At 34.9% G+C, this 27,927-nt stretch overlaps 3 protein-coding genes across 3 annotated transcripts; all 3 read right to left on the minus strand.

The window, feature by feature from the left end:
* Window positions 1-832: 832 nt before the first annotated feature.
* Window positions 833-6,177, minus strand: LOC132067772 (DNA-directed RNA polymerases II, IV and V subunit 3-like). The gene is made up of 3 exons (XM_059461093.1): window positions 5,709-6,177; window positions 3,238-3,475; window positions 833-1,379 (listed from the first exon to the last, which is right to left on the minus strand). Exons 1-3 carry the CDS (start codon window positions 6,158-6,160, stop codon window positions 1,107-1,109), a joined length of 963 nt encoding a protein of 320 aa, XP_059317076.1. The 5' UTR covers window positions 6,161-6,177; the 3' UTR covers window positions 833-1,106.
* Window positions 6,178-9,972: 3,795 nt separating this feature from the next.
* LOC132067773 (uncharacterized) lies at window positions 9,973-11,074 on the minus strand. The gene has a single exon (XM_059461094.1). The coding sequence runs from the start codon at window positions 11,072-11,074 to the stop codon at window positions 10,262-10,264; it is 813 nt and encodes a 270-aa protein (XP_059317077.1). The 3' UTR covers window positions 9,973-10,261.
* Window positions 11,075-16,322: 5,248 nt separating this feature from the next.
* On the minus strand, window positions 16,323-25,979 carry LOC132067774 (ASC1-like protein). Its single transcript, XM_059461095.1, has 7 exons — window positions 25,694-25,979; window positions 23,038-23,267; window positions 22,726-22,881; window positions 20,389-20,574; window positions 19,802-19,986; window positions 16,973-17,039; window positions 16,323-16,614 (listed from the first exon to the last, which is right to left on the minus strand). The coding sequence occupies exons 1-6, from the start codon at window positions 25,826-25,828 to the stop codon at window positions 17,014-17,016; spliced, it is 918 nt and encodes a 305-aa protein (XP_059317078.1). The 5' UTR covers window positions 25,829-25,979; the 3' UTR covers window positions 16,323-16,614; window positions 16,973-17,013.
* Between the last annotated feature and the right edge of the window lie 1,948 nt (window positions 25,980-27,927).

A 27,927-nucleotide genomic window follows, 5' to 3' on the forward strand; every position in this document is an offset into this window, starting at 1 on the left:
AAAGATCCTGGTCACATCCTTGGACCTAACTAATACAATGGCTAATCGAAGTGTACATTATAACCCAATATGACTACATTATAACCCAATATGACCAACTGACAAATCCAACATACCTGTTTTGTTTCGTGTTGTTTTCATCCTTTTGTGGATAAGCAACTGACCAGCCAAAGCTTCTGTTTTTAGCCATTATTTAACAGTTCAGATTCTTCAAGGAAACAAAGGATCATTTGATAAGAGCATCTAAAAACATTTTTTGAAATATAAATTAAAAAATAAATAAATAGACAATTCCTGTATAATAATTCCCGCGTTGTTACTCACTACATAACCATCCATCGGTAAAAACATAATTTTTCATCGCATAAATAATTTATGTATCATAATTCCTGCATAACTAAACTGTAAACCAAGGAACCCCTAAATAGTCGCAGATTTTTTTTTTTTTTAATTGACATGAAACCCAACCGCTACTGCCTTCGGTGCGCACAGGTAAACTCGACTCTTCTGCAATAAATAAAATACAACCAAAAAAGAGACAACCCCACCAGCAAGCCCATTCGATGAGCTCAACCTGTAAATTAAATCCCCCGGGCTGTCGTAGATGCGGATATTCGAATAAGATCTTCCAGCCATGAAAGTTCCCCCACATGCCAACCAACTAATCCACCCTTGCGGGTGTCGCAGATTTACCTCGAGATGATGATAGCTTAATAGATAAAGATTAACACAGTGATGATTCACTTTTCTGCTGCACGACGAAAAAATAAAACATTGTTGTCTCATAGGATGTGGTCAAATGATTAAAGTCAGCAGACAGTCACAGCACGTCTTAGCAACAAACACATATAGTCAGTACATAGCTGGGGATTGACGATCCACCAAGGGAAGAAATCCAACAAAAGTTTAGTACAGGATGATGGAAAAGACCATACACTTTTAACAAACAGACATAGTATCCTACATTTCCATCAACAGTCGAGGTAAGTCCTAAAGGGAAAATGGGTAAGTAGTTCAAGGATGTCTTCTTACAAGAACTATATTAAACATTAACAGTTTCAGCAGTTTTTAACCAGTGAAGAAGTTCCATTTCAACCAATGAGGGTTTAACCTCCGCGCATATGTGCACCCAACTCTCCAAACTGATCATCTGCTTCCACGGTGTCATCTGACAGGCGTACTGCATCCAACTTCTGCTTCAGAACTTCTATTGCATTGAGCACCAATTGTGAAGCTTTAACTGCGCCAGTCGTCTCAACGGTGAAAATAAAACTATCTTCCTTGGCATGTATCTCTACAAGTCCAGGTTTTCCCATGGCTTCAGCCTTTTTGAGCACCTCATCATCATAAGTATAAGCCTCGGGTTCAACCAGAATAACCTGCAAAGATGAAAATGAAGTTGGAGATGTCTCCAGTTGCTTCCGACAGAAATTTACAAATCTATAAAAGGAATAAACCAAAAGGAACTCATTGGAGATGTCTCGAGTTGCTTCTTTCTTTTGACCTATTAATCCATGTTTCCCTTATCATCTTGGCTGAGTTAAAAGTTGAGATCACCCTCATTTTCCAGGTTCAGTAGCTTGACCACTGAGTAAGCGCAGAACAAACTAATTCTGTATTTTTAGTTTTATTTACCAACCTTATTGGGAAGGAAAACGTTTAACCACTCATACAAATGATTTTGACTTGTAGCTCTGATTGGAATTTGGTGCCTTCTATTAGAACTAAAATCCCCATATAAACCTCTGTCCCAAAAAACTGGCATCCCCAATTTCCAGGAAGGCATCATTTAGGATTCAAGAGCGCTATCCGATTCTCCAAATCTTGTTTTTATTAGCCAAAACACCTCGAGTTGCATTCTTATTCTTTAGATCTTGCATATCTAATGAAGTTATAGTTGACCAATAAATACAAACACCATAAGAGGTCCTAATGCTGAAATTCCATCTCCTTTACAATCAGATGATACAATTCAGTGCGCATTTTCTTTTTCTTTCTTTTCAGGTAATTCAATGAGAATTTTCCTAATAAGCTCATAGACAGCCAATGTAGTAAAAAAACCAATATGCTATTAGGACCCATTCAGATTTGGCAAAAACATGATGCTTCACGTGAAGTTTTGCTTACTCGCAGCTAAAAAATATCCATAAATTTTAGTTTTTATTTTCCAACATGTTTCAACTGTTTTTCATCATTACCCCTCAATAGGAACACATCAGAGTTCACCTTATTGACAGGAGAAAACTTTAGAGTTAACAGCCCATATTACCCCGGCCCAAACAACTGACGATGACCAGGTCAACTTTCAGGAAAGGGGGACAGAACCCAGTGGAAGTCATCACCTTAGTCGGTTCAGTTGTGTATAAACGGGAGATTTCTCCCCAGATAGGTCATCACGCATTATTGAAAGAAAATTGTTGTTTGTGACACATTAATAAAACCTACAATTAAAGGACAGCTTGCATAAAGCACAAAGGAATTATAAGGATCACTCTATACATTAGCTATGGCCACTTTTACCAATCAGAAGAAATAGTAAGCAAATTAGTTCATGCTCCACAGTTATTTATAGCCACGAGCTTACTCATATTTTATACCACAAGCAATCAAGGACAGCTGTATCAGCCGATTAAACCCAAGTACTCCCTCTATCCAAAATTAACTTCCTACTTATCATCATCTTCTTTTCGTCTGAAAATGTGCTATCCTGAAAAGGGGACTCACCAATACCTTTTCAGGAACTATTTCCCAAGACATGAATATAGGGCATTTTAATTTTACCAAAGTTTAACTTTATCTGAATCTTTTGATTTACTCACTTTATAAAAAAATATTCTTTTGATATACTCCCTTGTACAGATCATTAAACCTGGAATCTCACCTTAAACCCGTATCTTATTGGGCTGTCTACTACCACACAACGGCATTCCAGGAAAGGTATGCATTTCCCAGATTCCTATTAAAGTGAATCATTTTTTGGTAAAGCCTAGTCAGGTGAATCATTTATAGATATACCATGAATAGAAGACTCTGAGCATGATAAATATCTTGAGATATGCTCAGGCAAACTGGGAACAGAGTGAGTGTTTCATAAGTCACCATATAAGCATGACATGCAGTTCATTGAAAAAGTCATAGGAACCACAGATAGTGCTGAACAGATCAGAGGAAAAAATAAGGCATAGCAGTACAGCATTTTATAGCAATAAAGCATACAAAGTACGAGGTTTAACAAACCTGTTTGCTGTCAGGGTCAATGCCAAAGACTTTTGTTGGACTACTGTCAACTAATTCTGTTTTCTCCTGGAGAGACAAGGTCTCCATCATGTCCTCATTGATGTAGATCTCTGGTTCATACATGAAAGTCACAGTTGCTGCAGGCGACCATTTCGCGTGATCTTTGCCAATTCCTTTCCGTGCTATTGCTCTTAGCCTTAGCTCCTGTCCACGTCGTAGCTTCACAATTATGATTCCCCTGCATAAAATAGAGCAAGATGGTAAATAACCTCTCTGGATAGCTAGCAAGTATAAACCAAGGCATTACTGCATCACAAATCTCCAAAATAAGCATAATAGAAAGAACATTACTTTCTCATACTATCTATGACCAAAAAAAAAAAAAAAAAGGTCAAGTAAGATAAACTAAGATCCTTCTTCACGTGGTACTCTTTGATTAATACCACCTTTCAAAACTATGATCCTTTTGAGAGAAAAGACCTATTTACTAAGCTCATTAGGAGCTTGATTGACATCTAATCACTTTTTCACGGAATGCAGAGGACGATAATTCAACAGAATTATGGGATATTCTCCTGTACTCCATGGAATGACATATCAAAGGCACCTTAATGTGCATCTGCGAAAGAACAGATTCACCAATTGGATACCAGAATCAAGTCACTCCTTTGTAATCCTTCAGCCAAACATGACTGCACAAAATTCTTAAAAGCATCAAGATTGGTCTGCAATCTCTATAAAGAAAAAAATGAACTCATAAGAAGAGCTATCCCATAGGCCATAGCCGAATGAAGTAATTCCTCATCGGCAGTTATAGAGATAAAAATACCCAGCTATTCAAAGACGCAAGAAAACAAACAAATGACTCATTCCAAATCACAAAAACATGATGTCTTTACTATTTTGTCCCAACTTAACTACAATTTGTCACAATTGAATTATTCAAAATGTACTACATATGCAATCAAAGCTTAATCATCTGAAAGCATCTTGCCCCTACAAGTACCTTGTTTCATTTCCCAACATTTTTAAAAGTAAGCTTAAAATACTTCTCCAACTCAACACATATAGTGAAATAGAGAGAGAATTTCTATTGAGTGCTTAATACCTGCAAGCACAAAGATATTTGAGAAGATGACAGACAACAGCAACAATAACAACAACAATAATGCCTCAAACACAAACCAGTTCGAGTTAGCTAGATTGGCAAACAAAAGACTATTATTCGACCCAACTAAGCTTAATTCGCATATACATAAAAATGCCCATATGCATATTCAACGCAATGACAACAACAATGTCTCAAGCCCAAACAACTTAGACTGGGCTAGGGCAAGCAAGAAAGTACTAACTTCTTCCCAGATTTATCATAGCCAGTGGTGGAGTCACACATACAAGATCCAAATTTTTGTGTATATATAGTAGATGATGAACCCTTCGTGAAAATCCTGCCTCCGCCACTGATCATAACCAAAGAAACTCAATGACTATGGGTGTGTTTGGTATGGAGGAAAATATTTTCAAATTTTCACATGTTCGGTTGATTAAAAATTTTGAAAAATATTTTCTTTAGGAAAACAAGTTCCTTAAAAATGAGGAAAATGACTTCCCTAGTGGTAGTAGGGAAAAAACAAATCCCACAAGTGGCATGCCAAATTGATTGTCTCCTCCCCCTCCCCACTCCCCCACCCCATCCCCTCCCCCTCCCCACCTCCCCCCACCCACACCTCACACCTCACACCAGTGTTGTCAAAGGCGTGCTTTAAGCCCTGAAGCCAGGCTCAAACATGTTGAGCGCTTCGCCTCGCTTTACTTACTCTTCAGTGTCATCAATAAGGCTCTAAGACATACTTTTCCTTGACAATGAGTCTCTCTTGAAGAGGTGACACTAGATAATTGATATTTCACTTTATCATAATGTTTTTAAAATTTCTTTGGCCATATATTTGTTGTTCATGCTTATTATTATTAGTCTTGGACTAAACATATATATATTTGTATATTTTCACCATTGCATCTTTTTTCATTAAAGCCCACACTTTATTTGCGCTTAAAGCCCCAGCTGACCTTAGAGCTTTTTTGTGCTTTTCGCTTTTAATAACACTACCTCACACCCACATCCCCCCAATCCCACCACCACCACACCCACCTCCCCTACCCCCACCCCAACCCAAAACTCCCCCCCCCCCGTCAACACCCCAACCCTACGCCCCCACCCCCACACATCCAACTCACTTACCCCCCCCCCCCCAAACACCCAACTCACTCACATCATACCCACAAACTAAACCCCACCACCACAACCCACCCCTCCCTCACCAACCCCCCAACCCCACCCCCAAGGTAAAAGATCCACTTATTTTCCTGGGAAGCATTTTCCAAGAAAACATTTTCAAGCAAGAAAGTACTAAAATGCATAAAGACATTTGAGACAAAAAGTTAAACAACAACATTATGCAATAAAAACTCACTTATTAGTGGCATTATTATCAAAACCCGAAGAAGCATCCGTATAATCAACAGGAACAACAGTATGATCAGAACTCAACAAATCCTTACTAGTAACATCCAATGTCTGGTCACTCAAACACTTAACTCTCAAATAAAACTCAACAGAACAATATTCACACTGTCCATCACCATCACACGCATCACAGTCACGTGAGAACCTCATACTCATAGCACGTTCACTAGTTAACGGTACAAGTCCTAAACGATGTGAAATAAACTCGTCATTTAGGACAGATGAATTCACTTCGATTTCAACGAGGTCTATTGCTATTGTCGGAACTTCAGCTATCATTATACGACGAAGCGCGTTGGCTATACTCGCGTCAGTGTCGCGTAACTCGAATTTCATGAAGTCGTCTTTTACTTCACGGATTTTGATTCTTGGAAATCTCTGGTATGAGACACCCTCCATTGTTGCTGTTTTTTGAGGTTTTGAGGGTTTTGTTTGAGTGAAATATGTAGTACTAAGTTATGCTCTGTGTGACTCTGGGTTTTGTATTTTTGTAAAGGGTGAAAGGGTCAAAAATACCCCTTTGGAAAAGGTTAAAAATAGGGAAAAGGGTCAAAAATATCCCATCCTATCCTTAAAGTTTTCAAATATAACCCTGTCTTGACGAAAATTATCCCTCAAAATAACTCGAAATTATTTTTTAAACCGCTTCCATCATTTAAATCCGACCTAACTAAATAATAATCGGTAGATCCCTTATTCCTCCAAATTCATAGGTATGAAGTTTGAGGGAATTGGGAGAATAAGGGGATCGTATGCCATTGTTTAGTTGGATCAATTTAAATGATGGAATGCTTAAAAATAATTTCAAGTATTTTGGAGGATAATTTATTCAATACAGATATATTTGAAAACTTAAATTTGGTATTATTTTGAAAAATAAGTTCAGAGGATATTTTTAGCCCTTTTTCCAAAGTAAAGGGATATTTTTGACCATTTTCCCTTAAAAATATACTCCCTACGTTATGAGTCACATATGGTTTGTGTGCTATAAATCATTTCATAAAGGTAAATTATTTTCAATTATAGAAAGAGATCATTCTTTTTGCATGACTGATAAATAAGGAAATAAGTTCACATAAATTGAAACAGAGGGAGTACTTCATTATAAATTTCGGTTAAAAATACTTATTTCGTTATTAAAGTTTTTAAATACATTCCTGTGTTAATGGAAATTTTTAAAATAACTTGATTTTATTTTTAAACTCGTTTCATTTAAACTCGATCCAATTAAATAAAAAATCTATATGGGTTACCAGCTCCATTGTTAAGGGTTTTTGAGGTTTTGTTTGGGTGGAAGTGTGAAATAGTACTGAGGTTTTGATATATTTGTGAAGAGAAATGACTTATGTGTTCGTCCTTCTGGTTTTGGATATATTTACATATAGGACACCCTTTTTTTTGTTTTCCTCTTTTTGTCCCATTTTACCGTAGGGGTTTGAGTTTTTATATAAGAGGAAATGTTCAAATTTCTCGTTATTCTAATTTTACTAGCAATATCGCAAGGGCCGAACATATCTATTCATTTTAATTTACTAGTTTTTAAGGTTTGTATTTTGAAAATAACTTTTAAAAATATATTATTATTATATATTACAACATATGCAAAATGTATTTTATGTACCATCACTTTAGTTATAATTAAAAAATGGAGTTTAAAAATTAAAAACATATGATGAAATTAAGTCTTTGAGATGGAAAGAGTCGGACCTTTTTTCATTGTCAGCTGCACAAAGTTGTTCATCGATGTGAAAAAGAAAATTAGTAAAAATATGATAGAAAATTAATATTTTGATTCTAGATTTTTTTTCTTTTAAATTCTTTAATATCTTATATGTATGCCGAGAAGTTGACCATTTCAATTAACTAACTGTTCAGATCCAAACATAAGAACCATTGTTGTATATATTGAATTTTTTAATAGCAAAACTAATAAAATATTTTTCTTAAATTAATTAAACAATATATTATAATTTTTTATATTAACAATTATAGATAAAATGATTTGTTACAAAGCAATCAAAATTAGAAAGATATATGTTATATCGTAAATCACCAAATTTTAATTTCAAAATAAAAATATAAAGTAATACATTTTATAAATGTAAAGAAACAATAATCATAGAATGCAAAGGAGAGTAAAATAAGTAAAGTATTGACAAATAATAAAAAACGGGGATAAAAGTCACTCTCTCCCTTCACTTTTACTTATACACGTTAACATATCAAGAGAAAGAAATTTTTCTTCTTATTTTTTACCCTTCACATTAATTACTCATTTTTAAATCATTTTCTAATGCTATTGAGACTATACACCAATAAATATGGATATTATTATAAAATATATACTTCATTTATTAATTCTTAAAAAACGTAAAAAGTCAAAAGTGGACAAGTGAAAGTGCAAGAAGGGAATAAATATGTGTAGGAGAATTAAAATTGAAGTGCATACGTGTATACATGAGAAGAGAATAAATACTCAGTACTGTGATGTATGTCCAAGTGGATAAAAAAGTAATTGGTTAAAGTGTATAATTTATATAACTTTTGGTACAAATTTGCATTGCTATTGTTCGTCATCTCTTCATGTTTAAAGTATTGACAAAGAAGGAAAACGGGAATAAAAGTGACTCCCTCCGTTTACTTTTACTTGTCCACGTTAACATATTATGTGAAAGAAATTTTTGTTCTTATTATTAATTTTACCCTTCACATTAATTACTCATTTTCAAATCATTTTCCAAGGCTATTGAGACTTACACCAATAAATATGAATATTATGGTAAAATATATATATAAAGTCCCATATTACTTGCCACTTTCCCTTTTACGCCCCTTAAGAAATCATAAATAAAAGATATATTTTACTATCTTTTATCTCTCTATCCAATAAATACATTCGAATTAAAATTGATTATTTTCAAGAACATTTATTACTAAGGGTAAGATGGAAAATATTTAATTAATTTTATCTTGATTTTGTAAATGAACAAGTAATTTGGACATATATTTTTAGTAATGTGGCCAAGTAATATGGGACGAAAAGGGTAAGATGGGAAAATTTTAATTAATTTTATCTTAGTTTTGTAAATGAACAAGTAATTTAGACATATATTTTTAGTAGTGTTGAGTACTTCATTTATTAATTTTTAAAGAACGTGAAAAGTCAAAAGTGAACAAGTAAAAGTGCACGGAGGAAATAAATATGTGTCGGAGAATTAAAATTGAAGTGCATACGTGTATACATGAGGAGAGAATAAATATTCGAGTCTATGACATATGTCCACGTGGGATAAAAACGTAGTTTAGTAATGTGACAAGTAATATGGGACGGAAGGAAAGTACTTCATTTATTAATTCTTAAAGAACTTGAAAAGTCAAAAGTCAACAAGTATAAGTGCGCGGAGGAAATAAATGTGTCGGAGAATTAAAATTGAAGTGCATAATACATGTATCTATGAGAAGAGATAAATATTCAGTACTATGCCATATGTCCACGTGGGATAAAAAAAATAGTTGGTTAAATTGTACAATTTATATAGCTTGTAGTACAAATTTGTATTGTTGTGTTAGTCCTCTCTTCACGTTTATATATAATAGAAATTATCGAAATTTCATCCTTGTAATTAAGGTAGTTCCAGCGTGATATAAGTGAACGCTGAGGGCTCTTTTGGTACAAGGGATAAGGATAAATGATCTCGAAATTATATTTGAGATGAATTTATCCCACTGGTTGGGATAAAATGGTGATTTATTTCAGGATTATACTGTTATTTTATCCCTGTGGGAGAATGAAATAACTAATTCCACCCGGAATAACTTGTTTCCGACCAAACGACCCCCAAGTGTCGAAGTACTTCCGAAAGAAAGTCCAAACCCTTTTCCTCCATTTCTAATTTATTAGTTTAAGATTATCCTTCGTCATCCTTTACTTGGAGCTCCACTAATGTTCAAGGCAAAAACAAAATATTTTCCTAATGATGAGGTAAAATTAAACCATAGTATAACAACGGGCAAATTTAGCTTTATATAGTTACACGTAGAAACACTGCAAGAACTCAAACAATGCAAATCTGGATTAATCAAAATCTAGATGTTACACAAAAATAATCTATATGAAGTTTGGTTTTGTTGCCTCCGTGATTTGGAAAGGATGAACTAGTTCGTTTTTATGGTTAAAGTGCAAAACTAAAGCTTATTTGGCCAAAACAAAATGAAAGTAAAAAGATTCTCCCAAAGCACCTAAGTTTATAGTGTTTCATACACTGACCAAGTAATTCCATGAACTCAATGGACATAATATAACACTAGAAAATCACTCTAAGTAGCTGTAAAACATAAAACTGATCTGACATGGTGAACCATGTTCAAGTTGATAAATCCAGCAGAGAATGAAATTGAAAATATTGCTTTGTTCAAACTACATTAGAGGAATCTACCAAAAAGGAGGAACAACGCGATACCGGGATCAGAACAAGTGCCATTTGATTCAAATCAAAGACATCATGTATAGAGTTCAGAGTCAAGAAGGAAATCCTTATTCTGGCCTAAGTTTAGAAATTCCTGCTCAAGATTCTTAATGTCAATATGCTTCATGCGGGAGAGGACATCCTTGAGTAGTAGAGACTTAACAAGTGACATAACTGAAACACCGACTTCAGGCCAAGAAACGCATAAAGTTCCTCTTATCTTCTTTAACTGACATCGGCTCAATAAAGCTGCAGCCAAGCCATCCACAACACTTCCTGATGGAAAATAGTCGGCGCTTTTTACCAGTGGTGAATCTTGATGGCCATCAGCCTTTGCTTTTCTCTCTGCAGATGATTCCAGCTTAAATGCAAATGCTTCATCTGGTGAAAGTTTTCCTCTAAAGTTAGAACTTCGAATGGAATCCAAAATTAAGACCTTTTCCGGAATAATCTGTTCTCCAATGAGTAGCTTTGCGACTGCATGAGATCTTTCTGCAGTAACTGGATATTGTACAGACACAATCATAATCAAGTTATCATCTTCATTCAGAGCATATATATTACATGATTTGTCTTTAAGAGAGGGTTCAACTGAATTGCCAGAGACTGGGATTTCGGGAAGGATAAGAGTTCCGATAAGGGTTTTGGAGGACACGTGATGAAAAACTTGAAGTGATGGAGAAGACATGGCAATGATGAGGAGAGAAGGGCGAGAAAATCTCTCCCGGTTAGGAGTTGAAAACAACAGGAATGGAGAGGGAAGGGGAGGAGATGGAGGACAAAAGTTGTTCAGTTCTTCCAAAAAGAACCTTGAAGGTGGAGGGATTTCTGTTAGTATGTCTTCCATCTCGATTTGGTCAACTTAACACCTGCAAATATTCAACAAAATATGTATTTGTCACTCTACACATTTCCCATGATTGATAGGCTATAAATCAAGTCGATTGCCAAAGCACATTGCCAAGTCAAAGAGCTTAAGAACATAGCCCTTTTGGCAAAATTTGGAGATCAACAAATGAAGCAAGTCCATATATCAATTCAAGGTTCTTCTAGCAAGAATGGAGAAAGTTATAGAGTAATTGCCACAAAGTTGCATGACTAAGGTAAATGTAAAAGATAGAAACGCCAAGCACAGACAATAGAGATCATAACATAACAACAATTGGAGATCGCCTAATTGGCAAGACAATTCAAATCTCAGTTTTAGGAGGTATGTTAGCAATGCTATCCTATAGCTTCTAAATCGGGTTGATTTCAAATTTTTGAGGTGATCAATGACATCTCTGCAAATGAGCTGCCCGTAGTATATTAGCCATATTTATTATCTTGTTAGCCGACATCATTGAAAACATGAACTTGAAAAAGATAAAAACAAGGAAAAGATATCAAGATCTGGTTACTTAACAGGGTTTGGAGATTCACTTCAAGTACAACAGCTTGAAGATGCCCCTATCCAAATTACCACTCTGCAATCATTGTATTTACAAAGAGGAGGGTAGCTGGTCCATGTGGTCTAGTGGGAGTAGCTTAATGAATACAATTACTAGCAAATAACCCAAGAAGGGAAAGCTCTACAAATATTTATCCATCTTGTATAACAGAGGTCAGTGGCAATCAACTTTCCTAAAGTCAAGAGGGGTCCCAACTAATCGATTGTCAACAGGAAGTCCTAACAATTTTAAATAACGTGTTTGGATAATCAAGAACCTATTACTAGCATATGATTCTGAAGTACTTCTAAAAGAAAAGAAACATCTTCCTGAAAAGAACAACAAATAAGTGAAGAAATAAAAGAGAACATTCACAAAATAATACTCCCTCCAGATCAAAAAAAAGTGTCCACTTAGCCATTTGCACACCCCTTAAGAAAATACTAACTCCTAGACAAAAATAGGTAATTTGACTAAACTACCCCTAATTAAATAGGCATTGGGATTTGATCATATAACACTTAATAGGGGCAATTCTAAGGTTAATTCTTTCTTGATTTGATAAGTGGACACTCTTTTTGACCCGAGAAAAAAGGCTGGGTGGACACTTCTGTTGATCCGGAGGGAGTAATAAAAATGATAATAAAATGAAAAAAAGAAGAAAGAAACAGTTTTATGAGACCAAAAGTTGCATCAGCACGACATAAAAAAAAAGGAAGAAGAAGACGAAGAAAGACGCAGCTCCATGGCAAGTGTAAGCTTGACAAGAAGCTAAATAAAACTAGCATGACGAATGCAATCAAAGTGAGCCAAAAAGTGACACATGTTTTGGCTCAGCTTCCCTTATTTTAGCGAGTTACATTTGCATTCAAGCTTATTTTCAAGCTTAACTTGACCCAAGCTGTTCTTACATTTAGTGCAAACTGGTCACTGGCTGGATAGAAAAGTTATTGAAAATGTAAAAGATGTGGGATTAAATACAGTATTTAAGCTGTACACAGAAAGTAGAAAATCTACAGAAAAGGTTACTCCAGTTCTCTAAAAAAGACACCTAATCTTCCATCGAAATGGTCACTAATGAGAATACTTGACTGAAGATTTTGAAAGCATGGACGCTAGTTCCAGCCTCAGATTCATTTGCAGCCCTATAAATGATATTTATCCACAGTTTCCTTTAATTACCATGAGTTGTAATTAGCTAATACAACCAAAATAAACTTTCTTAAGTGTTTTTCTTTTTTTGAGAAGAACACATATTTTAATCAGTCAACAGAGAGGAACCCCATAAATCAACAGGGTCAGATAAATAAAGTATCAAACTGCTTGTTATTTAGTAGCGGAGAACAGGAAAGGGTGAACCTTCACAGTGAAAATTCAGCTTTTCTTATCAGAAAATGAAAATGTAGAACCGCTTCTGTTACCTTTTTGACGAACAAACCGCTTCTGTTAATTGTGCATTACTCCTTTACTTTGCAAGTACATAAGGGTTCTCTTATAACTAGTGTTCTTGGAATACAAAAGGATTATAAATTGTTATAGCTATCAACTACAATCAAATTCTTAATATAACAACTTTAGGGCCCATGTCGAGGGAGTAATTAGAATCTTGGGGCAAGCATAACTAACTGATTCAGATGCCAAAACTTGAAATTAGTGTTTAGCATAATTGCGATGTTTGCATTTTCTTGACAAGGAGCACATTCATTCACAACAACTAGAATAATAGGTAGTCGTCATCCATACCAAGCACCAGGGGCTGGCCAAGTGCATTGGCTATGTCAGATTGTATTAAAATATCCACTAGATTAGTATCAAAAATAGATTTCGAACCCAATAAAATCAAAAGACTATAGTAGAATCCCGAACTCAAATGCATAAGGATCCACCTCTGCAAAACACCACCAACAACGAAAACAATAATGATCCCAGTGGGGTCTAGGGAGGGTGGAGTGTACGTAGACCTTACCCCTACCTTTGTAGGATAGAGAGGTTGTTTCCAAACAACACCTCGGCTCAATAAAAGCGTTTTTCGAAACAGGTCCAAGAAATACACAGAGTAAAAAAATTATGATGAAACCAAACACTCATTTGAGGAAAAGTCTCAAAACAATTTTTTTTTTTTTTTTTTTAAATAAACATGATGAGCAGCTACATTTTTAGCTTGTTTACAATATAAACCAACCATTCACAAACAGCTTAATAAAAAGATCTCCTTTCCCATTCGTAAATAATGGTTATTTTTCTTTTACTTTCACTGCAAGTAAAAAGCTTGGATTTTGTATACATATGCATAAAAATGGTCTGTGTATATACATAGACACTAAATCTTGGATCTCAATGTGCCAAAGTACTTAAAAAAAAAAAGCTCAAAATGTAAAAATAAATACTACATCCATTACCCTTTTTCAAGAAAATCACATGGGTATCAAACAAATATGTATAAACTTATAAAAAACAGACAAATTTATCATACAAATTTGAAAGAAAAAAAAAAAAAAAACTTTCTTTATACAGTAAGAGAATTAAAAGTTTGGGACCCAATTCAATTAAAAAGATTCTACATCTGTTACCCCTTTTTCAAGAAAATCACATAATCTTGTAATTAAAAGACAAATTTATCATACAAATTTGGAAAAAGCGAGTCTTTCTTGATACAGTGAAAGAATTGGAAGTTTGGGACCTAATTGAATTAGAAAAGGAGATTAGGGTATTAAAATGGAAATAAGGAACTTACAAGTGGATTCAAATGGAGAGGAGTTTTACAGCTTCGAAGAGAGAAGGGAACACAGTGCTATTAACTCGATTGAAAAAAGCTTTCTTGAACAACATTCAACAGTCAAATATTGAGTGAGAAATGGTGGTTTTTTACTTTTTCTTTAACTTTTGTTTTATTTTTAATAGGAAAATGTCGTTTTCTTTCTTTTTCCTTTTCTTTTGTCATGCTTTTTCTAAAAGTTGGAAATAATTATCTAAGGAGTAGTAGCGGAGTCAGAATTTTAACAAAGGAGGTTCAAAAATATAAAGAAGCAAACAAATGAAGAAGCCAAGGGATAAGGTGGTATACTCAACATGAATTAGGTCAAGGTGGAGGGTGGTTTCAGGATCTCGCAGAAAATGCTTCTTTTATGCCCTGTGTAACTTGTTCTAATAGTAGAGGTATATTAATTGGTAGGTACTAGGTTGAAGTTTGAGTTATATGGAGAATAAGTGAAGATCGTTAATCCTCTCAGAGATTGGGGCGATAAAAAATAAAATCAAAGAAAAAAAATTAAAGATTAAATTTTTTTAAAGTAGGTAGACGAGAGGAGAGAAAAAGCACTTGGGTTTTTAACCCAGTAGATGAGATTAACGTTAATGATATTTCATTATTTGCAAAAGCTAAATTTGGTAGTTGAAATACTAATGAAATATCGTAAGCCTACTTGAAGAGTATCCCAAAGGGAAATAATTGTTTCTTTTTCATTTTTTTTCGGAGGGAAATTTATATTCAAACACAGTTCCAACTTTCAAATTTTCAAGGACAAATAGTTTTTACTTATGCTACAACTATCAGTGTACGAATCATTTGGGACACGCAAATAGGAGAACGGTTTCATGAAGTGGACGTGCCAAAAATCAATTCAAATTTAAGAAAAAACTAACTAGATACATAATGTTCTACGAATTATTTTCATTTTACCTTGCCACTGACGGAGAGGATGTATGTTGGAGCAGTTAGGATGAATAAGGTGGAGATGATCAAGAATTCTGCTCATCCTCTTTTTCCTTATATATTTTCATTATTAAAATAAAGAATCTGTTGAGTTTTCCAAAGGCCGTTAGTTTAGGGATTAAAACTGCACAAGTTGTTTAACTGATATGCTTAGTCAAATAACACAAGGACTAAAAATGGAATAACACAATAACACAAGGATTAAAAATGGAATAACACAATAACTCAAGGACCAAAAGTGCTACTTGCCCCAATTTCAAATATACTACTTATTATTCAACTTTTACCAAATATCGTCCAGACGCCTAGTGAATGATTTTACATGGAGTATAAGGCATCTACATCTCTCTCTTTAGAGAAAAGAAAACAAAAGAAAGTAAAGATGCATTCTTCTAAGAAGAAGAAAAGAAAAGAAAAGAAACTCTTAGCTTAAAACTTCCAAATGTTGGAGTTAGAGCCCGTTTGGATTGGCTTATCTACTATTTATCAGAATTTTAAGTAATTTTTACACTTTTTTTTGATTGGGGTTCAATTGAACCCCAAGTTAAAGCCCATTTCAGACATAAAATAAGCCAAAATGATCAAATAATTCTTTTTTTGTATATTTTCATTATTGAAATAAAGAATCTATTGAGTTTTCCAAAATGTTAGTTTAGGATTAAAACACAAGTTATAAGTCAAATAACAAAAAAAATAAGTTAAAGTGCTATTTGCCCCAACTTATTTTTTTTTCAACTTATATCGTCCAGACACCTAGTAAATGATTTACATGGAGTATAAGGCGTCAACATCTCTTTATTTTAAGCAAAAAAAAAAAAAAACCATCCAAACAGGCCTATAAGTGTGAGACTTGAAAGGATAAATAGAAGATGAAACTGGAAAGGGAAAATCCAGTTACTGTTAAAAGTCAAAACATGCAAGAAATAAATGTGATTTCCAAGCAAACTGGAAACTACTGCAGAAGTTCAATGAATAAGTTGACACCAATTCCCTTCGAGGGCGGACTGTTTCAAGTCTTCTATTGTACAATCAAAGTCATTATGCACATTGTTGGTGCCAAAAAATTACAGAAAAGAAAAAAAGAAATAGGATGAAAATGTCCCTATGCCAGTGTCAAATGTCAACAACTGGCCTTCTGCTCCATTAATGAAGTTCCTTCAACCTACCCTCAACTAATCACAAGCTTCGATGCGCCAAAGCATCAATTCCTAGCATATCGCTTAAGAGCATTTGGTTGTTCCCTTTCTGCAAGAGAGAAGCGCACAAACATAAACAAGTAAATCAAGATATTTCCTCGTCACCTGAGCTCAAGTGAAAATGACCAAGAAAATAACACGATGTGAAAGTTATTCCACAAAGAACTTCATATACAGGTAGAATTTCAGAGCAATGAATTTTCACATCTTTGCGATTAGATAATGCAGGAATGCCCTCAAAATCACCATGGCGTTAAGCGAACACAAATATTTACATGTGCCCTTTTTATATAGATTAGAATTGCACGTGTATATATACCATATAGTTCACTAAAACTGATCAAATGTGATCCTTGTTTATCTTTTTCCCCATTTAACATCCAAATAAATTAAGATTGATCAACTACCTTCACATGAGCATAGCAGCAGTAGAAGTCTTCAGGCACGGTCAATCTTCATGTTCATCTTCAGAATCTGCATGAGTAGAACAAAGTCAAGGACCCCACAATTGCAATATAGAAGAAACAACTTGCTCCACTTAATGAGCCATTTAATTATTCTTAATTGCTATGACCAATAACATTTAAATGGGAAGACATTTACACCGTGGACCAGTAGTGCAAGGAAAACTTGCTATGTGCTCATGGAGAGTGAACAATAGCAGCAAAATAAGCTGGTGACTATTGGTAAATATAGGGCCTAGACGAAACATCTCTCAGAGAAAAACGGATACTTCTTTCCTTCATATTGAATGGTAGCTCTAATATCATCTACTGGGCCAGAATGAATACACAGCCTTGAAATGCATTATGACACTGCTTATTGTCCAATTCGTCTAACTCTTAAAAAGTGTTGACACCCCTATAAACATTAATTGAAACTGAAGTGCTATATATAGATTCACCATATAGGTATAGACTGGAAGCTATGCGAGGCTATGCACAAAAACAAAGTGATCAATTTGAATCGTGTTCTAAGAAGTAATAAATAATTTATCCTTCTAACATGAAGCAAGTCAACATAGCAGAGATCACTTTGTAACATTGCGTAATGAGATTAACAAGCAAGTCAACATAGCAGAGATCACTTTGTAACATTGCGTAATGAGATTAACAAGCAAGTCAACATAGCAGAGATCACTTTGTAACATTGCGTAATGAGATTAACTTCGTGAAGAAACATATTTGAAATAAATTCTGGTACATAATAAAAAAAAAATTCACCATTGTCATTGTCTTTAAGAGTGTGGGTAGCACAACTGCCTGGCGTTTTATGGGAGTCTATGGGTCAGTAGGAAGGGACCTATATGGAGTTCAGGAAATCATCTGGGCTCATGTCAGAATGAAAAATAACAGACGTTACAGAGGAGGATTTTAATAAAACATAATTTTTGCAGGAATGAATGGGACGTGAGACATACTCTAGCGTAATGGATTGCCCTTCCTCTTACAGGTGCTAAAGTTGCTTCGTCAAGAGCTAAGGAGTCTAAGGTCCAAACCAGAACATCAAAGATCCTCATCCCTCAGTCACAAACACAAACAGTGTAAATGGGAAGTGTTGAAGTGTGTGACAATCTCATCTAAGAACTTAAGCTGTCACTTTTTTTTAAGCTGTTAGAGAGAGCACCCTTTTTTTTTTAAGTTGTTAGAGAGAGCACACTTTTATTTACTTAATTTATTCTCAATATGCCCCCTCACGCGAGGGCCTAATTCTTTTTCATGGGCCAACCACGTGTAAATTCTTTTTGATAACAGATGGCAGCGAGACTCGATCCCAGGACCTCTACCTGTTCTGAACTTCTGATACCATGTTAAAGTATGTAACCGTCTCATCTACATGCTTAAGCTCTTAGAGAGAGCACACTTTTATTTACTTAATTATACTCTCAATAGGAAGGACCAAAGGACATCATTTTCACGGTGAAATCTTCCTATTGCAAGTTCAAAGATGAGAGAAGATAGAGTTCCCTCATACATCAAATGGGTGCCTAGGGCACTGGGACAAATATTATTTTTCGTGCAGATAGCAGCATGGGAAGCCATTTTATGCAGAGAACATGAAGAAAAGAACGAGGGTTCAGATCATATGGTGTTTTATGTGCAAAATAGCAGGAAAGGACATCAATCGTCTGCAGACCATTGTCTAATGCATACAGACATTGGTGCACGTGGAAATTGTTCGGTGTTCATAGATGATGCTGGGAACTGTTAGAGATGTGCTACTAGGTGGGAAGTTCAAGACGAAGAGATGAAGGAGAGCATGGGGAATAGCTATTATAGATGCTTATGGGGAATAGACGAAGAAAAGGAAGGATAATCTTGAATTTACCAAAAGTACAATGGAGTAATCAGAAGGGTTGCATGAGGAGGAAACAAAACAAAGGATATGATAGTTGGAATCCCTATATTTTATGCGCATTCTGATTTTCATTTTGTTAGGTTACATAATGAACCTGATTAATTCGCCACATAAGGATCAGCCATGAAACATAGCTAGAAAATCTCAGCTTTTTGTCTTTTAACATTCAGCAGTGTGGGGCAGCAAGAGCAGTTCGTATTACAATCATTTTACGTTAAAAGAGAGCAACACACAATCATCCATGAAGAGAACTTGATTAACCGGCATGTTCCAGATCCCATATTCCTCTTCTCTCATAATCTTTATTATTTGTCAATCTTTGAACAGAAACGCAGGACAAAAGCAACTTTACAACTACTACATCATCTTTGTTGCCGTAAAAATATGAAAACATCACTTATTATCTCACATAATGAAAACATAAAAACATCATAAATGTCATATTTGGACTCCAAGTTGGAAGAGAGAAGATGTAGATGTTTTGAGGATAGAACAGAAAATATCCACAAGCAAACTTTTTCTTTTTGATCAGGTAAATAATATTATTAACAAAAAAGGGGAAGAGTTACTCAGTACTAAGTTGTGATCCAAAAGACAAGCTTGTAACTAAAGTGTGTCAAAAATCAAAAAGTAATTGTGTTCGTATTTCATAACCACCCCAATGGACAGGACTAATTGCTGAACACAGGATGAAAATACATTTCTATCCCTTGACCAATAAGTGAAATGGATGGACATTTACATTTTTTCCTTCCTGTCTATTTCCACCATGCAAGCGGCAAAATTAGACTTGAAACAGAATTTAATCTACGGCTACACTTTAGCGACGATTTGCAGTGAAAAATTTATCAAGATGTTCAAGATAAGCATGAACTTACCAGAACGAACATCGTCACTTAGTTGGCCCCTCGCATGGATTTGTTTAACAAGCATCCGGTATATCAACACCCACCAATATATATGAAGAACCAGCAAGCAAAATAGAAGAGTATTGAAGGTATAGTAATAGATTGGTCCATCCACTTTGTGTTTCTCCTTATCCAGGGACTGGAGAACTTCATAACTGAATTTACAGAAAAATAAAAGAACTTTCACATAAATCGCACACACAACTAATTCTCAAAAAAGGAGCAACATTAACTAGTAAGTTCATATTTCTGCATAAACACAAATGAAGTTTTCACAAGAGAACAGAGTGTTAATATCAATCAATCAACAACTCCTCAATACTGAACTAGTTGACTATATCGAATCCTTTGGATTAAGAACTAAGCACGAATACACAGCTTAATTAGCTCCCAATGTGCCAACAAACGATAATGCAAATTGTAACTTATAGCAATGAAAACCACATAAGGTGGTGCTTCTATATTTAAGAAGGTTAAATCAAGAAATGAAGGGTTCTGCAAAGAAACAGAAAGTAGTTTCTTTGTAAACAGGAAAAAGTAAAGCACCTATGACTCACCTTGTACTCCAAAGAACCCAGAATGGGTAGTATATGAGGCGAAGTATAATCCAGGATAAAACAAAAAGAATAAACGAAGAGCTAGCAAGAGCTTCAGCACCACTGTATTTGGACATCTTTCCGATTTCAAGGAATATATCACTGGCATCATGAAGGGCTAAAACTACAGAACCGACACGTGCAAACCTGCAAAAAAATGAAAACAATTACATGCCGATATCTTATATTTATGATAGCACAATATCCATAGCTTTACATATTAATGGCATCACTAAACTCAGTTTTTCAGAGAGTAACACATCCAAAATCTTTACTGCTTTCATGATTCTTTTTTTGGTGAAGTTACTGCTTTCATGATTCTTTCCCACCACAAAAATCTTCTGAAAAAGTTATTTTTTAACATGACCCATCAGGGCAATTAAAATTCAACTTCTCATGATTGAGAGAGCTGTCCAAAAGAGCATCAACCTTGTCAGTTGAGGAACACCTTCACTATAAAATATGAAGGATAACTTTTATAATATTATTGACAATTCCTTTTATAATAAAATACTTTTTGATATAAATGGAAGTAAACCCATATGTTTCACCAAAAAATAGAGAACTCAAACTAAAAAATGACACTCTACATAGTGCAGCCGATCATCTACACTAAATGGAACCCAATAGGCACTCGAAATGCTTTTCAAAAATAGGGAAAAAAAGAATGAACAATATATACAAAAGCTATATGACTCATTCCCTCCAAAATTAGTTGACATGAATACCGGAGGAGTCACGCCTATGCTCTGTACCTTTACCCTTTATAGTTCCACCCCAAAAGAAAGTCTCTCCTTGTCCCAGCATCAAACAAAGTCCACACCACAGTTCACACCTATGTGTAATAAGAGAGTGCAGAAATAATTGCCTAATTGGTACAAATTTTTTATCAACTTTTTGCATAGATAATACCAAGTCATATGAGTTCTTTTTCCTTTTTGTACATTTCCAGGATGGCTCCCTCATTGCTAGCCAAACGAAAATCATAAATTTCTAGTTCTCTAGTAATGAAAATATTATATACATCCTCCTCAATAGTCTTTGATCATTATGTCCCTTCTTGATGAGGATGATCATTATGCCCTTCCTATTTTTCAGGTGGCCTAATCTGTTAATGAAATTCACTGCTTAGAAGCAGAGCCGGCTCCAAGATTTGACGTTTATAGGTTTAGGTTTTTGCTCTATTAAATTATTGGGTTCTAAATTGAAAATTGTACATATTAGATGGGTTTCTTAAGATAAATACAAGGTTTAGGCCAAAGCTACTGGGTTGAACCCATAAGCCGAACTGTACATCCGCCCCGTATAGAAGTAACTCAAGAATGCTTAAGAATTTCCTATTTCCTGATCGTAATATACTGAAAATAGCATGAACTGTACTGTGCTGACAAACTATACTAATCGCCTTAATGTTTCTCCTTACATTTGCTGGCTGTTTGTCGTAATCCTCAGATTTTTTTTTCACGTATTTTTTATTTATTTTTTCATTTTTTTTTTCTAAGAAGGAAACAAATTTAGTAATGAGAGAAGAAAGGTAAAAAAAAAAAAGGGATAAAGATAAGAGCCAAAAGAAAAAGTAGGGAAAGATGCTAGGTTAAATTGAAACGACTATGTTCCTATCATGTCATATATCTAGTGTAAATATGTCGCAACATTAACCTATTGCTTTACACCGCATGGATCTTTGGTTTACATCCTCTTCTTTTTATAATCGAGAAATCCCCGAAGTCAGTGTCGCATGGTTCGAAAATTGATGGATAATAAGCCCGCCCCTCCACCCTTCTCAACTTAAATATCAAGCTTTTGTCCACAACACGGTTCAAACTCATGAAACGTGCCTTACCACGCATTACATTTTGCACCCTAACCACTAGTCCAAAGCCCCAGGAGCTAGCTTATATCTACTTTTAATCTCAAATTAATCAAAATATGGACAAAGACAAGAGCTAACCCATAATCTGAATTCTCAAAGATCCCCTAAATAAAATAACTCCAGGAGAGGCAAGAGAACTTGAACATAATTTTACATGTTCAGTATCGTCGCTGAATTTGGAACTTTACTTCTCTAAATCTGTTACGTGAAACTAGTAGCTGAATAGTTTGTTACATGCATCTGCTTCCAATAAAATTTTACACTAATAACACAAGTAAGCACCCTGCTCCAATCATGTCTGGCGCCGAGAAGTTGAATGCCCTCAAGTCGTGTCCCTTTGCTAAATATGGCCTTATACTAGGACAATATCAGCAAATAGAATGACCTTTGTTTAAAGCTATAAGCTCACCTCAATAAAAACACACCTGATAATATAGGATAAGGCGATAAGAATCGCAGTGGCAACATGATGACTCATCGAAACTCCAAAGTCAGAGCGCCTTGTCTCCCAAAAAATTAAAGCAAATATTGAATATGCATAGAATCCGCCAGCATACATATAAAGCGCCTTCAGTTTGGACCTAAATTTACATAAGACAGTCACTCAGATAGGCAGAGACTATGAATCAAAACTATGTGAGCTTAATTAAAAATCATCCGATCTAGCTTTTGACAATGTTACAGAAGAAATACACACAAAGGATACCAATAAAGAATTAAAATAGAACAGGTCTTACTTGTACTTCTGGTCAGGCCAGGTCTGATCACCAGGCCCTACCCAAAAGTATTTGGTATTTGTAAACCAAGGCTCATTGTAGGTCACCAAAAGTGCAAAAAATTCTGCAGAGAGAAAATATATACATTTCCATGCTGATTCTTTGAATTTTCGTATCTTTTTCCTCCGCTCATCAGTCTCAATTTCTATCACTTCTTGTCCTTGCCCAAATATTAACCTTCTGGCCACTTTCTGCAATATGTACATACATTCCATGTTGGAAACGAGATCATCAAGAAGAATAATTCATGTAGAAACTAGAAAGAAGCTGAAAGATTCTCCCTATTCTAGGAGTAGCATTACGTTTTATTTTTTAACAAAAGGAGTTCCACTTGAAGACTATAGAAATTTGAAAGAAGGGAAATTAGAAAAGAACATAGCAAGAGTCAGATCCTTACATGATTAAGTTTGCCTCAAACTTGATAAGACTCTAACAACCCTACAATTCACGTCTCTTTAGATAAAATTTGCCTCCTTTTATCAACTGCTTCGTGCCTCAATTTTTTTTATTTTTTTTTTTCATGTCAGCCTGCCTCTTCTTTAAAGCATAGTTCCTTTCAATTGGTGAATCACAAAAGCTTTTTACTACGTGCAAACCATTTTAATCCTTTTCTATTCATTACAGGAATTGTATCTTTTCTACTTTTATGTTTTATTTTGTATAATATTGGACTAAGATGAGCTTAAATGGAGCTACATGCTCAGTGAAAATTCATATAGCAGACCCCAACATGAATTGTGTCTTCAATATCTATAATTTGCTTAACACTTTCTTCTTAACCGCATTAATATCTTAACATCCCTTTAGCTAAAAAAAATTTAAGTAACATGGCTCTGTTTAAGTGAAAAATGTATGTGCCAGCTGCTTTATCTGCAAGATAAGAAAATGAAATTTTAGAAAAGAAATCATTTTAAGCACCGTTACAGTTTTCCCTCTACTGCAAATAATTTAACAATCAATTAAGCATATAAAGCTCTACAGAACTTAGACTCTTCATGAATATGATAATATCACGAGAAGCATCTCAACAACTTTGCATCAACAGATACCAAAGCATACTCCCCTAATCTACACAAGGGTGGAGCTACAATATTAGGTACTGGTTCAGATGAATGCAGTGGCTTTTGCTAAGACCTGTATTTGTATTAGGAAATTCATTATGGGGTCATTTTCTTGCTGGTTAGAGTTATGTAGGTATTAGGAATGCACAGTTTAGTTATTCCATCTTCTACCCTACATAATACATAGATTCCCTCATAACTTATAGTATATGTATTAGTTATACGAGATTGTAAACTGGTAACCAAACACCGTACTTGGTGAGCTGAATTTTATACATCACAACTAAAAATGCTACCAAACACTGTATTAGTTATGTTGATTTTAGTAGATGAATAATTCACTTCCTAACCAGCAACCAAACGACCCTTACATACAAATATGTAATTATGAAACCAATAACCTATGTTGCTCGGACTCTTCACTTTCGTTGCCGCACCCGTGTCGACATGACATGGGTGTGGGGGTGGGTGTGTGTGGGGGACCCGTATTCGATCTGGTCAACCAATTTTGGGTACTTTGACCAAAATCGAGGGAGAAATTCCGAACGGTTTCCATGATTTATGTAATCAAAACAAAAGCTACGGTGAAACTGAAGAAACTGGAATACCTTGTATATAGAAATTTCTATGTCGCTCCTTTTCCTTTTGTCTCCTTCATAGATTGATCAATATTTTCTCCTCAAGTTTTCCGTATAATATCTCATAAGTTAGGTTTTATAACTCTATTTTAGATATTTGAATTATTTTTAGCCAAACCCCGCACTCGTATCCATACCTGAATCCGTATCCCCGAATCTTAAAATTTAGATCATGAAGGATCCGACCTCTAGATCCGCACCCGAGCCCGAGCAACTTAGCCAATAACTAAAACAAGCTACGAGAAATTCTCCTCCCCCTTGGATTTAAAAAAAAAAAAAAGAGAGAGAGAAAAAAGAGCTACAAATTCGATGGCAAATACGATTCTAAACCCATAAACTTCAAATCCTGACTCCACCTCTTAACTCTACACATAAGCAAACATTAACCCAGGAATGTGAGTTCAAGATTAATTGAAAAATTTGTTGTGTGCTCCAACTTTTAACCATTCAAAATACTTACAACAACAACAACAATATACCCCGGCGTAATCCCACAAGTGGGGTCTAGGGAAGATAGGATGTACGCAAACCTTACCCCGACCTTTGTAGGGTAGAGAGACCGTTTCCGATAGACCCTCACCTCAAAAACCAATCAAAATACTTATCCTCATGAATATCATCAGCTTTAATTCCTTACATGCACTGGTCCCCAGGTTGGACTTTTGCTTAAGCAGTTCAAGGGAATAACTAAAAAAATCACTTCACTCAAAACACCATTGACTAACATAGAAATCATACAACTTAGCATTTACATACATCAATACCAAAATCACCAAAACCACAAAACCCCACCTAAAAACAACCCAAAAAAATGCACAAAAACCCAAATTTCAAGAATTTTCCAGACTGAACCACTTCAAACCAACAAAACAAAAAAAATACCCAAACAAGAAGAGAATTTAGAGAAGAAAAGTATACCTCAAAGACAAATCTATCAAGCAAGAATCTGACAGTTGGGAAAAAGAGAGCAAACAATGGAAGGACAATGAAATCTTGATATGAAGGGTAAGATTCATGTTCCCAATCAAGAAAAGTCCCTTCAAGCAACCCCATTTTCTCAATTTTCCCAAAAAAGATTCACTCTTGCTAATAAGTTAATGTGAAGAAATTTATGAGTGAATATTTGTATTCATATGAGAAAAATCCGGTTTTGTTTTGAGTCTGAGTTGGAGTATAACTTGGGCAGCTTCGTTTAAGCTTCAAAGATTGGATCAAGTGGTAATAGGTGGGTCCATGTGAATGCATTAAATAAAAGGGATTTTATGTCGATGTTATTTATTGCAAAGACATTGGGGCAATTCTGCAATTGCCCTTCTTTTATGGAAATTTCTTATTCAAATTTTAAATTTCCCTTCTGCTAAAATTCCAAGTTTCAGTTCGAATTCCCACTCGATTAAAAAAGTTAGAAAAATTCGCAAAATTTAAATTTCGCTATGCCCCCACCGACATACACTTGTTAAGGAATTACCAAAATTATGCCGGGACCACATACTTATACCCATGGGCGTACTTGGCATAAGTATGTCCGGTATAACTTTGGAAATTTTTACACAAGTTTATGCCGAGTCCGACATAAAAGTTTGCCCATTAAAAGTACTTTAGTTCGCATAACTAGCATAAACTTGTTTAAGGAATAAGGCAAATACCAAACTTATGTGTACACTTTAGCCGCGCTTTTAACGTTTCACTCATGGCATAACTTAGTTGGGCGCAAAAAGTTCGCCCCACAAAGCTTCTGTCTAAGGCATCCAAAGATAAACTTGTTAAGAAATTACCAAAGTTATGCCGGATCCGCATCCGCGGTATACACGAGGCCGGTCCGCATAATCTCACCCCTCATATACGGTCCCAGATACACGCGACCCAAACCTCGTCTTGCAATTTTTTTTAATTTATGCTTGAGCAGAGGTTCGAACCCAGAACCCCGTGATTTTTACGTGAACGCTCAGGGTTACAACGCGAAGGGCAAAAATTAAAGACCAGCAATATGAGGGGCATAATTTAAAGACCACAACATGGGCAAAATTTAAAGACCACCCCAAAAGAAGGGCAATCCGCGCAAAAAAATGAAGACATTATAAAGGACTTTTATAACCTCAATTATAAGAGCCCGTGGGCTTAGAAATTATAAGTGGGAAAACAAACTATTTTCACCTTTTTTTTGAAGGTTGCCCGCTTATAAGCCTATTTTTACTTAAAATAACCCAAAAAAATAATGGCCCGTTTGGCTTAGCTTAAAAAAGCAACATGTCGCTTTTTTATTTTTTTAAGCCCATCCCAACAGGCTCTAAGTGTATTTAATAAGGAAATTAATACAAATGGTCGGTTATGTTAGGAATAGGTTCCAAGTAATCCCTTTCAATATACATGCTCGATTGATTCCCCTCACCAATAGTATTCTTAGTCAGAGTTTGTCACACCAGGCTTGTCTTGTGAAGTTTACATATCTCTTATGTGGTTAAATGGAAGAAGTTATTGTACAAAATGAGCAAGTTATCCAGTTTCCAAAAAAAAAAAAAAATATATATATATATATATATATATATACAATTTTAAAAAAAAGTTGGTAAAAAATATATATATATATATATATCAAAATATTTACAAACTATAGAAGTATTTATTTGATGAGAACAGTGAAGAAAAAAGAATTTAACGTAACTTACACTTGGAGGTGCAAGTTTTTACAATTTTGGCTATTTTTTAAAATGTATTTTCTAGAATTTAGTGCAATTTATTTTTAGACTATTTTTGGGTGTATTTTTGTGTATTGCGGTTTCTAGGATTTAATGGCAATCTTCCGATATTTCTGATTAAATTTTTTTCATATTCTTTCCTTAAATCTAACAAATAGAGTTTGTTAAAATATTCTATAGAACAAAAGATGCTCACCTTTTGGCAAACGTAAATATCAAAAATTTTCGAGAGTATATTTAAGGGATTCTTTAAATTAATCCTCAAATATGAGGAATCATTTTTGTCATTTTCTCTATTTAATCAAACTCACTGTTATTTCTTACGGTAAAGGTCCAAATATACCTTTCGTTATACTTTGGGTCCAAATATACTTCTACCGTTATATTTTGGTCAAGTATATCCGGGGGTGAATTTAGGTATAAATTTTGGGTCACGTGAACACATGGTCACTCGAC

This window comes from Lycium ferocissimum, chromosome 8 (assembly GCF_029784015.1).
Source record: "Lycium ferocissimum isolate CSIRO_LF1 chromosome 8, AGI_CSIRO_Lferr_CH_V1, whole genome shotgun sequence".
Taxonomy (NCBI): Eukaryota; Viridiplantae; Streptophyta; class Magnoliopsida; order Solanales; family Solanaceae; genus Lycium; species Lycium ferocissimum.

Bases quoted from the DNA above. Each gene is read 5' to 3' on its own strand.
- LOC132067773 (XM_059461094.1), bottom strand. From the start codon at position 11,074: ATGGAAGACATACTAACAGAAATCCCTCCACCTTCAAGGTTCTTTTTG.
- LOC132067774 (XM_059461095.1), bottom strand. From the start codon at position 25,828: ATGGGGTTGCTTGAAGGGACTTTTCTTGATTGGGAACATGAATCTTAC. The intron at 23,268-25,693 runs GTATACTTTTCT...TACATATTGCAG, and splicing joins TTGATAGATTTGTCTTTGAG to AAAGTGGCCAGAAGGTTAAT. The intron at 19,987-20,388 runs GTGAGTCATAGG...CTGTAAATTCAG, and splicing joins TGGGTTCTTTGGAGTACAAG to TTATGAAGTTCTCCAGTCCC.
- LOC132067772 (XM_059461093.1), bottom strand. From the start codon at position 6,160: ATGGAGGGTGTCTCATACCAGAGATTTCCAAGAATCAAAATCCGTGAA. The intron at 3,476-5,708 runs GTGAGTTTTTAT...TATTTTATGCAG, and splicing joins GATAATAATGCCACTAATAA to GGGAATCATAATTGTGAAGC. The intron at 1,380-3,237 runs GTTTGTTAAACC...TCATCTTTGCAG, and splicing joins TTGACCCTGACAGCAAACAG to GTTATTCTGGTTGAACCCGA.